Genomic DNA, 14,573 nt, shown 5'->3' with positions numbered 1-14,573 from the left:
TGATAGTGGCTCCATCTTGATAGTGGCTCCATCTTGATTAGTGGCTCCATATTTTGATAGTGGCTCCATTTGTGTACTATTTGATAGTGGCTCCATCTTGTGTACTATTTGATAGTGGCTCCATCTTGTGTACTAGTGGCTCCATCTTGTGTACTATTTGATAGTGGCTCCATCTTGTGTACTATTTGATAGTGGCTCCATCTTGTGTACTTTTTGATAGTGGCTCCATCTTGAATACTATTTGATAGTGGCTCCATCTTGATTACTGTTAGATAGTGGCTCCATCTTGTGTACTTTTTGATAGTGGCTCCATCTTGATTACTATTTGATAGTGGCTCCATCTTGTGTACTATTTGATAGTGGCTCCATCTTGTGTACTATTTGATAGTGGCTCCATCTTGTGTACTATTTGATAGTGGCTCCATCTTGTGTACTTTTTGATAGTGGCTCCATCTTGTGTGTTTTTCGATAGTGGCTCCATCTTGTGTGCTATTTGATAGTGGCTCCATCTTGTGTACTATTTGATAGTGGCTCCATCTTGTGTACTTTTTGATAGTGGCTCCATCTTGTGTACTGTGTGGTGATTTCTCCATCTTGTGAAGTGTATGATAGTGTTTCCATTTAAAGGAATGTGTGATGATGACTCCGAACAAGTGAGCTGTGTGGCAATAGCTCTTTTTTTAGTGCTAGAAGACCTTTCTGCGAAGTATTAATGAACTGTGCCTTTGTACATAGGTGAAATATGGTTATCCGTGTAAATTGAAGTGTTTCCAACATTTTGCTCATAGACTACAAGGAAAAGTCTACATACACAAACATTTCTCTCAAATAAAGAAAAGAATATTTTCATTGCAAGAATTCTGGCTGAATTTTTACTGATAAACCATGGTTAAAGTTCATAAAGCCATAATGATATAGAGGTAGGGATCTTTTATCAGTTCAGGAAAGGATTGGAACCTCTGAAATTGATATGGTCTGATCGTTGAATGGATGATGCCAGAATGGAGAGTGTGAATCATGCCACTGCGTTTAGCAAACAGATGTATTTACAGAAACAAAAACTGTGTTGGGGACTATGAAGTCTGCCATTAACTACACATGCTTTTGGTGTTTAGTATACATTTTATCAGTGTTTCCCCAAACATATTTCAGGACTCTTAGTAAGCAGTATCAGTTGGTGATTGGCCTGAGGCTATATAGCTGATTGTAGGGGATAAAGGAGGGGGAGAGGGGCAGGAAGGGCAGGGCAGGGAAGTTTGGTGTAAGGAAGTGACATTAGGGGTAAGGAGGGAGACTTAGGAAAGAGTTTGGGGTAAAGAGGGTGAGTAAGGGGTAAGGATGGGAATGTAGAAACAAGAGAGTTGTGAATAAGGAAGGGGAGTTATATTAAATCAGTAGGGAACTGATGATGATTTTGGAGTTATGAGAACTGAGGGGGAGTTATGGGTATATGAAGGGAAATTTAGTGTAAGGAGGGAGAGAAATGGTGATAAGGGGGAAAGGAGGTAGAGATTAGGAGATTATCCTTGACATGCACTACACATATAGTCAACACACCATGAAACAGGCATGACCTGGTCCATCAGTACTAATAGAGGGGGGCCCTCAGCTGCTAATTAGCTCCCTTAACTCCCACTTTACTGGCAGGTCATGATTTCCCTCCTATAGCAGTCTCCCTCTCCATATCACTTTATCCCAATTGGTATCCTTACATTTTCTTTCTGGTTAGTTTCCCTTATCTGCAACCTTTATTTCTCCCAGCTTGTGTCTGTATTCTTTTCATACTATTTTCCACTTATTATTTTTTTCTGTCCTTTCTTTCCCCCTCCCCTTCCTCACAACCTCGACAGGTTTCATCCTTTTCATCAAGGTAAGGGTATCTGTTTGTCCTACCACAGTTTAAATACCCCTACATCATCCATCAGTATTCAAACAAGGGTAGATAAACAAGATTCCGGTAAAAAATTATTGTATATTTACCTTACCCTATAGAATTGTCAGTTTGTTTGTCTATAGGTCAGAGTCGGTGTAAAGGTATTGTGAGGATAGAGTAAGATGACTGGTGGTGATTTCATAGCAGTAAACCTGACCAATCCTTCAGTTTTATGGGACTTGTCTAGTCACATATCTTTCACAGTCAAGGCATCCTTGACCATAGAACCTGCTGATCTTTAAGATTAAAGAAATACACACAGAGACTATTCATAAGATGTTTTAAACATGTATCTGTCCTGGTACGCCCATATCAGTATTATTACACTGGTAATCCCAACTGACCTCTGACCTTTGATTTAGATTCTTACCTAGCTTTGACCTGACTTTACCCTGAATGCTGTGTATTTGTGTCCCACCCTAATAAGCCTCCTATATCCTGAATTATAGATACACCTGGGCTTCTCACCAAGAAAAGTGAACTCAAGTGTATTATCCCATATCATTTTCCTGATCAAAAAAGCATTTTCCCTTTTGTTTTGTATTTATTGATTCCTAATGACCATTTTGATAATGTATCTATTCTATGTTGGAATGTCCTACAACTTTAGGTTATAAATCTGGTTAGTCAAGTTGTGAGATCTCCAGCCCTCCCTGTCCCCAATACCATACAGTCCGCCTTTCCTTACCAACATCCCAATGGTCAACCCACTATACCAACCCATCAGCTCCCCACCCTACATTTAGCACTCACTAGCCCACCATCCCATGGTCAGCCTTCCCTAACCCCATCACCCACTATGAAATTAAGTTGTTGTATCGTGTTATGGTGATGTCTCTATTACTGTGAAAATTTGATAGAGAAAGTATGTTAAATACACCTGAAATGCCTTTTTCTTCACTTGATTACAATCTCAGTGAAGTATAAAAAGTCGGTTCATGATGATAGACCGAGGATTAACTGGTAAGTAAGTTGTCACAGTATAGACTCACCATCCAGTACGTTATGTATCAGTAAACCTGTCTGTAGTCTGTTCAAAGAAATATTCGAATTTGAAAAGTTCATTGTTGAAGGAATTACAAACTATATTTGTATAGGGTCTTTACAATGTGTTTTGTTTAAATGATCAGGACTGTTTCCGATCTGTTATTATGTTTAGATAAATGATTAAATGGGGTAAACGTTTATTCAACTTAGAATCACCAGACCGTGGCTAAAACGACAAAGACAGGTGTGTAGAAATTTTTCATGAATGAATGTGTAGGTTGTATACTTCGTGATGGACCAAGTGTAAAAGTACAGGCAAGTATGGGAAGCTGTTTACACCTTATCATAGACACGCTAATTAGATTATGAGGGTCAAATTAGTCCCTGTATGAACTTTATGAGGTCATCATGAATATTCATATCCAAATGTAAGAGGATGGACATATGGTAAGACATCCGACTACTCCTGTGAGTATTAGATTCTGTGGTTTTGTGACAGATACTTTAAAGTCTTGTCATAGTGTCACATTTCATGCTTTGTTACAGTAGGTAAGTACTATAGTATTGTGTCGAGAAGATTTACACATGTTACTACTACTAATTATGTTATTTTGTGAAACTTGTATAAGTTCTCTCTGTGACGATACAGGTGAAAACTTAGATCTACACAGATCTCTCTATAGAAAACCTAGGTAGGTATCACTATTGGATTGTAGATGCTATCCTCAGTATATTTTCTGTTTCTCAGGATGAGTTGATAAAGATGTTACATATTTCTATAGATTATGTGTTTGAGACAAGTTGTTACACATTCTATGTACTAATATAGAAGGTAGCACTTCTAGGCCACAACATCTTGAACAATGAGTTTTTTGTGCACCACAAAACTCTTAGGTATTTCTCACAAGGTAGACTAGCCAGGTAGATACACTATGTACCTCTCCAGCTAGCCAGGTAGGTATTTCTTTCCAGGTATAGGCTTGTCAGGAATGCTGGAGTCTGGATATTTGATATTTGTGTCATCGTTTTGCTGATTGTGTCTGTCATTCATTTCATAGTCTATTTTATCTTATTCTTACTCTACAGTTATCTGTCCCCATAACAAGTTTTTGTTCCCTATAACAGTTATCTCTCTTCTATAACAATTATCTCTCCCCTATAACAGTTATCTGCCCGCTATAATAGCTATCTGACCCCTATAACAGTTATCTCTCCTCTATAACAGTTATCTGTTCCCTATAACAGTCATCTGTCCTCTATAACGGTTATCTGTCCTCTATAACAGTTGTCTCTCCCCTATAACAGTTATCTGCCCCCTATAACATTTATCTGTCCCCTACAGCAGTTATATGTCCCTATAACAGTTGTCTCTCCCCTATAACAGTTATCTGTCCCCTATAACATTTATCTGTCCCCTACAGCACTTATATGTCCCTATAACAGTTATCTCTCCCCTATAACAGTTATCTGTCCTCTATAACAGTTATCTATCCCCTATAACAGTTTTCTGTCCTCTACAGTAGTTATCTCTCCCCTATAACAATTATCTATCCCCTACAGCAGTTATCTCTCCCCTACAGCAGTTATCTCTCCCCTATAACAGTTATCTGTCCCCTATAACATTTATCTGTCTCCTACAGCAGTTATATGTCCCTATAACAGTTTTCTCTCCCCTATAACAGTTATTTCTCCCTATAACAGTTTTCTGTCCCCTACGGTAGTTATCTCTCCGTTATAACAGTTTTCTCTCCCCTATAACAATTATCTGTCCCCTATAACAATTATCTGTCCCCTATAACAGTTATCTCTCCCCTATAACAATTATCTGTCCCCTATAACAGTTTTCTGTCCCCTACAGCAGTTATCTCTCCCCTATAACAGTTATCTCTCCTCTATAACAGTTTTCTGTCCCCTACAGCAGTTATCTCTCCTCTATAACAGTTTTCTGTTATAATAAAGAGATGACAGATGTTGATAAAGTCGCAGACAGGGATAAATCATGTAGATAACATCTGATAAAGATGTGATGCTGTCATCACTTTCCATCAGAGATATCACTGAATTGTTATGCTGCAAAACCCAGCAAGAAATTCGAGCAAATAAGCAGAGTGTGACATCATTTTTTTCTGATATATTAAAGGTCTATTGTGTGCGTATTATGTATTAAAGGTCTATTGTGTGATGAGGTTTTTAGTTTATGATATCAGTGAAGTATGATTTTAATATATAAAGTACTCAGCCTGCATTAAGATTGTTCCATCCGGCCCTGTAAGAGTACTGACTTCCTAGTGGATTCACATTACTGTGGGGACATGCTGAAACCTAGATGATAGTGTCCTACTTGACTATTATACGCCACTGGTCCATCTGATTCTATACTCAGTGTTATTGTGATCCTTGTAGCATTTACTAAAAAGCTGATCCAGTTACTCGTCAGTGAAATGAAAAATGGATCTTTGAAAAAAAATCAAAATTATTTGGTTTTTCAGAATGGCACAAGGGTTGTCTTTCCTAAATAAATTTTGTTCTTGTCACTCTTTAAGAAAATTTCACCACAGAAGGTTTCTGTCTGATCCTTTTCATTTTCAATACCCAGTAAATGTAAAGCATTCTTAAGATTTTTAATAAGATAGAAAGACTAGAGATTGTGGATCTAAAGAGAAAAAAATTAATTTATGTTTATGTTGAAATCTACTTCTCTAAAATGGCGTATTTAAATTCTTTATGTTCTGTAGTTTTATAGGTTCGGAAGATTCATAAGTGTGAATATTACAAACTCTTCCACTTAAAATTATTTACATATTACCCCAGTATTTCATATCAACCCTTTTTTTCTTTTAAATTGATATTTCTTGATACTGATATGTTTCAGTATCAAAGCATATTAGCAAATCAGGAGTATTTGTTTGAAATATGTCTATGAAAATGTTAAGAAAGGAAGTTTTATATTTCAAAGTTAGTCTAAAAGTGTCCAGCATTTCTTTTCAAATAAATTTGTGAGTATTTTCTGTAACAGTAGCTTGCAGTGTAGTATGGAATGTTTAAATGTCTGAAGCTTTCTACTTTGTAAGAGAGAGAGTCATTTGGTTGAATTTTCTATCCTTAGCCTGAATGCATTATGTACTTTGTTAACACTAGTATTGCTGTTTCTGCTGACAAAATGTGTCCTATCTTCCTGTTCTGATTCAGCAGCCTGATAATATTAAACAGACAGCACAGAATATTGCAGGGAATTAGGAATTATTCATGAAGGTTGCAGATTAGGTTGAAATGATTGACAAATTTATCACATGATTTTGGGCTTTCTGCTGGAGTTTGTCTGGCTTTCATAACAGAATAAGGCCTGGGTACTGATTGGTGCATTTAAGCTTTTACATATTGATGAGATTGCATTAAAACTAGTTTTCAGACGGTAAATGCTCCTGAACTTTTGATATATAAATTTATCAATTAATTAGTTGCTTATACAATAATTTCAGTTTAACATATAAAAACGGTTAGGTTACTATCAAATCGGAAAAATGATCTGCTTTTTGTTTTCATTGCACTGTTGTTGTGTATTACATAATACTAGTGTTATATGGTAATTTCTCAATTTCTCTTGTTTAGGTCTCACAAAGCAACGGAACACATAATAATGAAACAGATGTGTTGACAGGATTCAGCTCCCCATCCAACAATATAAACCCACTGTACGACCTTATTAACACAGACTTGGAGCCTGACGTAACACCTGCCAGTGATAGCAGTGTTGCACCTTCATCAAACCCATTGTACGAAATGTCTACAGATTACGAGGAAACACAGAAGCCCGACATGGCTTCCTCCGATAATCCAATGTATGGATATTTATCTAGTGAGGAAAATACAAATGGATCCCCTTCTGAGGATTTAATGGGAACCAGTGCCACGGTAACTAGTGATGATTCTGGAGTTACCATGGAAACTGCCCAAACCAGTGAGGAGGAGTTAATAATGGTAAGTGGTGAAAAGTCGGTGGTAGAAAATGGTGAAAAAAATTGTGAAAATGTAAATGTTGTCAATGGTGACACTTCCTCTTATCAGGAGGAAGTGGTGTGTGATCAAGGGGAGATAATAGAGAATGACGTTCTGGAGGAGGTTACTCCTCAAGAGGATGTAGCAACTTTACAAAGTGTTGGCCAGGAGGCTCCAGAAGAAGGTGTAGGTAATAGTGCTGAATCTTCAGGAGAACTGGAAGAAAAGCCTCTTAATGAAGAGCAAGGAGAGGAAATTGTGGAAGAGATATCTATGGATGCCTTCATGCAGAGTTCTCAAACTGAGGCTGGTGAACAAGAACCAGAGGAAGATCGCAATCAGGTGGAAGAGGTAGATATTCCAGAGAAAGAAGATCAAGTCATTGAACCTGTGCAGACTGAAGTAATAGAAACCCAACCAGAACTGGTTCAGACTGAGGAACCTCAAGTACCAGAGCCTGTTTCTGAACCAGAAGTTTGCCTTGAACCAGAACCAGTTGAAAATGAGCCTGAACAAGAGGAAAGATATATAGAGGAGGAAGTCATTCAAGGAGTACAGGAGGATGTTCTTAATGTGGCACCACAAGTTCAGGAAGAAGAGGAGACAACACAAATTCAAGAGGAGGAACGGCAACCACAACCTCAGGAGGAAGAGGTACCACAAATTACGGAGGAGGAAGTGGCACCACAACCTCAGGAGGAAGAGGTACCACAAATTATGGAGGAGGAAGTGCCACCACAACCTCAGGAGGAAGAAGTAGCACCACAACCTCAGGAGGAAGAGGTACCACAATTTACAGAGGAGGAAGTAGCACCACAACCTCAGGAGGAAGAGGTAACACAAATTACAGAGGAGGAAGTGGCACCACAACCTCAGGAGGAAGAAGTAGCACCACAACCTCAGGAGGAAGAAGTAGCCCCACAACCTGAACAGGAGGAAATGGCACCACAGGAAGTTCAAAGTGTGACAGAGGACCAACAGGAAATTGACCAGGTAATTCAGCATGTATGCATGTATAGTAATACTGTAACATTGTATATACTCCACAGCAGCATGATCCCACATACATTGTGTCTTATATACAGGCAGGTAGTTTGTTCACTTTCAGGGGATGTGATTCAGGTGGCACAGAAATTTAATACATGTACTTTAATAGTCAACACAACTGATAACAATATTGCCTTAACTAGACACACTTTGAATGGTAATAAAATTTTGATACCGGATATATAGAATTTTAGGAGGGTTGATGAGATTTGGAGAGGTGGTTGGGGTGTTTGGTTGGCTATGGGGTGTTAGGACTGGGGTGGAGCTATATAGGGTTGTGTGTTGTAGGGTGGTTGTGGGGTGGTTGGTTGGCTATGGGGTGATAGAACAGGGGGTGGAGCTTGATAGGGTTGTGTGCTGTTGGGGTGGTTGTGGGGTGTTGGGTTTACTATGGGATGATAGAACAGGGGGTGTAGCTTTATAGAGTTGTGTGCTGTAGGGGTGGTTGTAGGGTGTCAGGATACAGCCATGATAAATGAAATGTAAAATCTTTCAGACAAGTTGATTTTGGGAGGATGTTTATCAATGTGGCATTCAGAATTTATGTCAATATTAACAAACTTTAAAACTTTTGTGAATTCCAACAAGATTAAATGGAAATGAAATAGATGTTGCATTCAAGTTGGTTTCTACAATTTGTGTTGAAATACAGTAACAATACAACATCTGTACTAACTTACCCGTCAAAAAGAATCATGCTTGGTATCAGTCTGAGCTAGAATGGGTGCAAGTACCTATAACTGTGATTGTGATGGCTGTATGGAACTCCACAACCTTTAAGATACAGAATAAAACAGACTACTTCCTGCAGACAAATCGATTGGAACACCTGATGAACTGGACAGTGATACCGGCTATTATGTCAATGATAATCTGGGCTATTTTTAGCCAACAACATACCAAACATGACGATCGCATCTGCATGACATACAAGTGTGTTATACACATAATTACAGGTACAATACCTGTACAGGTAGGTACATCAGCTGATGTGGACTGATATACTGTGATCTTACTGATACAGTGTTTTACCTGGATTTTATTAACCTTAGAAGGGGCGGGCCAAGTTGAATGTGAAACATTGACTCTGCTGTATAACCCATCTAAAGGCATGATGTTGAGTGTAACAGGATTAACCTGTCTTTGATTGGATTATCCTGGATAAAGAGATAGTAATTCCAGTTTCTGTGGATGCACCAGGAGTAGAAAGTATCTGTACATGTCAACCAGACTAGTACCAATGATGTGTGTATACCTATATTGATGGAGGTATCATGTTAAACAGATACAGATTAGATTCCATAGTTTGTTGATAAGAAAACCCTGTATATACCAATAGTATAAATCTTTTGATGTTGAAATGCAGTTTGGATATTTTATGTACATCATGGGCACAATCAGAATTAAATCAGTTGAATATACTTCCAAATACACATGTGGGTGTTACCTGTCAAACCTACTGAACTTTCTCCTTGTCATACAGATATCTTACCCCATCCTACTAAACTATCTCCCTGTGGACCAGATGTTTTTCTCTCATCCTACTGAGCTTTTTCCCTGTCAACAGACATAATTTTCTCTCACCTCTCTAAACAATTTCACTGTCCTGTAGAATTTCCTGTTCATTCTGACTTTGTCATAAGGAACTCTGCATGGTACCTGTATGATAAATTAGCTACAAACACTTGAGTTGTTTAATGAGATTTTAATGAGGAATAAATGAGGACCAAGTTTGATAGATTTAAGTGGACTCAATTTTAGGAGTTGATTACCTGTGGTTAGTTACTCTAGCTGGAGGTCATTACTTAGTGACCTATGTGGCCAAGACAATATAAAGACAAGGATATAAGTAGATGTGGGTCAGTTCTAGAATAAATCATACAGGCAACCTAGATTTCCTTTTAAAACATGGACTATGGTTATCTGTACAAGGGTCATCTCTTGGCTGGACATCTGATGGAAAGATCAACACATATTCATTCTTCACATACATTTACTGTTTCTCACATTTTTATCTGATGGTGTCCTGTCTATATATCTAATATCCAATATCTAATATATCTAATATGACTTTCATGCCTTCAGAAAAAGTGTGATCTGTTAACAGTGGGGTTTTGGATTTGGTCATCAAGAAGCTTCTTGTTACAAATGGTGCTACCTATCTATGCATCTATGCTATAAAATCAAGAAAACATCTAACCTAAGTTATTTCCCTAGGTAATTAAAGGTTAACTTGAATAGGGAAAATGATGTGGTTTGAGATTCGGGACACGATCTTTATAGTTGGCACACATGGCACTATTTTACCAAAACAGCTGAACATTTTAACATAATTTGACTTCCTTGTTAAGTGTAGGTACACCCGCATGTCAACAGGATGTACCTAGATTTAAACTATGAACCCTGACAAAAGATTGCTATAATTACTTCTCCTTGCAGTAATTATCAGCTGAAAGATTTGTTTACATCAGAAGACATACTTCAGTAATGTGTTTTTACTTCTATCAATTATTGTGGTTATTTGCTGTAGATAAGATATTAGCTTGTTTGGTCGTTAGTTGTTGTGTTGATACTAATGTATTGGACAGGTAAAACCTTGTTGGTGTCATCTACAGGTATATAATAACAGTCAAGTAGGGCCAGGTGATTGTTGTGTTGCCTGTGACAGGGGTTAGGTACTCGGATTCCAGACACCAGTGGTATGTGACAGGGGATCACACTGAAAAGTCTGGTAACGGACATCCCACAGGTTGTCAATGATGGTCAAGTCAAAACTACATAAAATTGACATACCAGTTATACTGATCCATAGTGATGTCGTCTTCTATCTCAGACTTAATGTTAATAAGTAAAACAAATGAGGAATCACAGGGTGTTGGTTCATGTTGTTTGGTGTATATAGATATATGAGTCTGTTTTTCTATTTTTTATTTATATAATAACAAGTATGAAGAATGCCTGCCTGAATAGAATTCTGTCCACATCTTGTGTGTGATATATATGATCTATGGTCAATGATTCCAATGGTCTGATGTCAGAGGTTTTTATTGGATCTTTTCAAAGTCTTTCAAGATTTTGTCAGGGCCAGTCAGATTTGTAAGGGCTAGTAAAGATTTTGTCAGGGATAGTAAAATATTTTGTCAGGGCCAGTCATATTTTATCAGGGCTAGTGAAAGTGTTTGATAGAATGAAAGTATTGGTTTTGCATTCAGCATTGTTTAAAATCTGTTACTCAAGGGCATATATATTCTAACTACTAATTATAGATTTGAAATATAAAACAGTAGTGTGATGTAACATGTAATTACTCTACTTGACAGGTTTTATTCTTGTCTTGACAGGAACATTCATGTAATATACTTTGAAACCTTTCACTTTAAAGAAACTACACATATTCAAAGTCAAGTATTTTTGTAGCCATCCTTGTTAGGCTTTAGGGACTGTTAAGGAAGTGCTTCGGGCAATTTGTTAATCAAAGGGAAGTAACTCCTATTTGTGTAAACTTCCTGAAAGATAACTCAGTTTTGACCTTGACATTCAGTAAAATATGTGCAGGACAAAAAAGCACTTCCTGAACTTTGATCGAATTTGGTGTTTTACATAATAATAATAGTACCACTCTCTAGTACATAATATAACACAAAATATCTATGACATTACTTTTTATGAAGCAGTCACAGGGCTATGCATTAAGACTATCATGTTATAATTTATAGGTGTATTGTGTTACCTGTCAAGTTTTACCTGTGGTAAATGTCCTAGGTCTCCTTAGATAGAAGGGATGATGACCTGGTACTGATGAAGTACAGTATTAACAACAAACCAAGCAAAACAAAAATTCATTGATTGATCATGCACATCAGAGCTCAATAGTAATTTGTATATATCAATCACTTTGCATGGTTACAAAATTTGGATAGGTGATGAAAATTAAGATGATAGACTTGCTAACATTCAAAAGCTTATTATGCAGCTGTCATTTTATCTCAACAATTAGGATGTATATTTTGTCAAATTAGTCACATTATACTTGTAGGTAAACAAGTGATTTTATCACACTGTCAAGCAGTTTTTTTTATATGGGAATCAGATTCAACAATGTTTATATTTTGTCAAACCTCAAAACATTTACTTCATAAAAAATAGTATGTCTGATAAAGTTATAGAGATGTGTACACAGACATGTGAAACAATAAAGTCTTCAAACGCTTGGTTGACCAAGAATTCCAACATTCTGTTCAGGTGTATGTTACAATTACTGATACCATCATGAAGTTAACTGCTTCATGATTACTTAAAGAAGTCAACCACAAGGTACAGATTTGTGAAAGAGCTATTAGGTAAATATATAACATTAGGGATTCATTTGCATAACATGCATGTAATTCCAATTTTGAATTATGTTTTTAAATTTACCTATGTCAAATTTTTGTGGTTAAAATTTTGTATTTTGTAAGCAGGAAATAACTTTATTATTGAGAGGTAATAATAACCACAACAAACTCTAGAATTACCAATTGGTTGAAACTTTACTAGTCTTCTTATTTCGACCCTATTGCCGGGTTTTCATCAGCAAGGAATCTACAGGACAACAACAAATGGACAGGGTGCTGATGAAAACCCTGCAATAGGACTGAAGTAAGTAGATTAGTATGTTGTAGTTGTTATTCCCTCTCTATAATAAGTTTATTTTCTTTAACTGCTCTACATACCTCTGAAGTATCCATATTCAGTGCAAGGTTTGACACCAAGAAAACACTCCAATATCCATCTGATGTTGGCCCTCCTTAGATCAAGGAAATAACTTGATATTTTTTATTGTGTGTTTTGAATTCTGAAAATATATTGCATTATCATTTCCTCATTACACTGTATGAGTCAGAGTAGGTTGTCCCCCTCTCTCTGTAAAAGCCTTTTAATTAGGACAAATTTTACCTTGGTAAATATCAAGAGACAGACTGAAGCTGAACAGTGTAATACTAATGTGTTATTTGCTCAGAAAATTGGTTGAAAGAGATTTAAATAATTGATAAAGGTGATGGGTGACTGGGTTGACAATCCATTGACTCACAGTTCCTTAATGATAGATACATGTGTTTAGGTGATTTTAACAAACTACAGTATAGACTGCAGTGTCTGCTGCTGATAACCTGTGGTTACCTGCCATGGCATAACAGAAGTTAGGGATGACAGCTGTTAAGTCTGTGATAGACATTGTCAGACTTGACAAAGACACCTACCCGACTGGAGGGATAATAGCGCTTGCATAAGGCAAGGTTGGCATCACAGCATTATAATAACAATAGATGGAATGATTAGATGGTGTATTTCTTGTTTGGAGATGGAAGCATATCGGAGGTAGTCTGTGTATAAAGCTGGAATTGATATTGTGGTAGACTGTGTAATAGAAGGTTTTAATGGAATATATCATGTTGGAGGGAAAGGTAAACTGCCATGTGTGTTGTTGTACCTTTAGGAATATTTAATTATGTTATCTTTGTTTCAGTAGGTTCCTTTCACTAGGTATTGTCTAATGATCTATATAAAGGATCTAATATTGTGAAGTTCCACCTGTTTTCAGTAATCCTGCTGTTATATGTCTGTTGGCATGACAGCAGATAGATATTAATATGTATAGGGTTACCTGTACTGGTATGCTTACCTAACCAGGAAAGTAAGCAGAATTATCAGAGTATACAATGTTTAATGGGTAGGTTAATTCACACAGAATAAGATGAAAATCCCATATTGGAAAACTAGTGTAAAATCCTTTTGTACCTTCGTGTGTGTTAAATTTGTTTTTACAAGAACTGAAAATTCTGTGTTTGTATGTGTCTGGTATATTACAGATTATCATTATGTAAGGTTGCAATTGAATGACTGGTGTATGACATCATCACAGGTAGAACTGGTGTATGACATCATCACAGGTAGAACTGATGTATGACATAGTCATAGGTAACACTGGTGTATGACACCATCACAGATAGAAATGGTGTATGACATCATCACAGATAGAATTGGTGTATGACATCATCACAGGTAGTACTGGTGTATGCCATCATCACAGGTAGAACTGGTGTATGACATCATCACAGGTAGAAATGGTGTATGACATCATCACAGGTAGAACTGGTGTATGACATCATCACAGGTAGAACTGGTGTATGACATAGTCACAGGTAGAACTGGTGTATGGCATCATCACAGGTAGAACTGGTGTATGACATCATCACAGGTAGAACTGATGTATGACATAGTCATAGGTAACACTGGTGTATGACACCATCACAGATAGAAATGGTGTATGACATCATCACATGTAGTACTGGTGTATGACATCATCACAGATAGAAATGGTGTGTGACATCATCACAGGTAGTACTGGTGTATGACATCACAAGTAGAAATGGTGTATGACATCATCACAGGTAGTACTGGTGTATGACATCATTACAGGTAACACTGGTGTATGACATCATCACAGGTAGCACTGGTGTATGACATAGTCACAGGTAGAAATGGTGTATGACATAGTCACAGGTAACACTGGTGTATGACATCATCACAGGTAGCACTGGTGTATGACATAGTCACAGGTAGAAATGGT

The 14,573-nt window shown here is 37.2% G+C and overlaps 1 protein-coding gene across 1 annotated transcript in view; it reads left to right on the top strand.

The window, feature by feature from the left end:
• The window catches only part of LOC132548349 (probable serine/threonine-protein kinase kinX), a 103,295-nt gene that overhangs the window by 11,788 nt on the left and 76,934 nt on the right, over positions 1-14,573 (top strand). Inside the window, exon 3 of the mRNA XM_060212205.1 lies at positions 6,530-7,909. Within this exon, the coding sequence (XP_060068188.1) occupies positions 6,530-7,909 (1,380 nt within the window). The remainder of the gene's footprint in view (positions 1-6,529; positions 7,910-14,573) is intronic.

The sequence above is a fragment of the Ylistrum balloti genome, unplaced genomic scaffold (genome assembly GCF_031769215.1).
Source record: "Ylistrum balloti isolate Yb309-2 unplaced genomic scaffold, AGI_CSIRO_Ybal_v1 Utg370010, whole genome shotgun sequence".
NCBI classification, from domain to species: Eukaryota; Metazoa; Mollusca; class Bivalvia; order Pectinida; family Pectinidae; genus Ylistrum; species Ylistrum balloti.
Note: the sequence above shows the minus strand (reverse complement) of the source record. Positions and strands in the feature narration are given on the sequence as shown.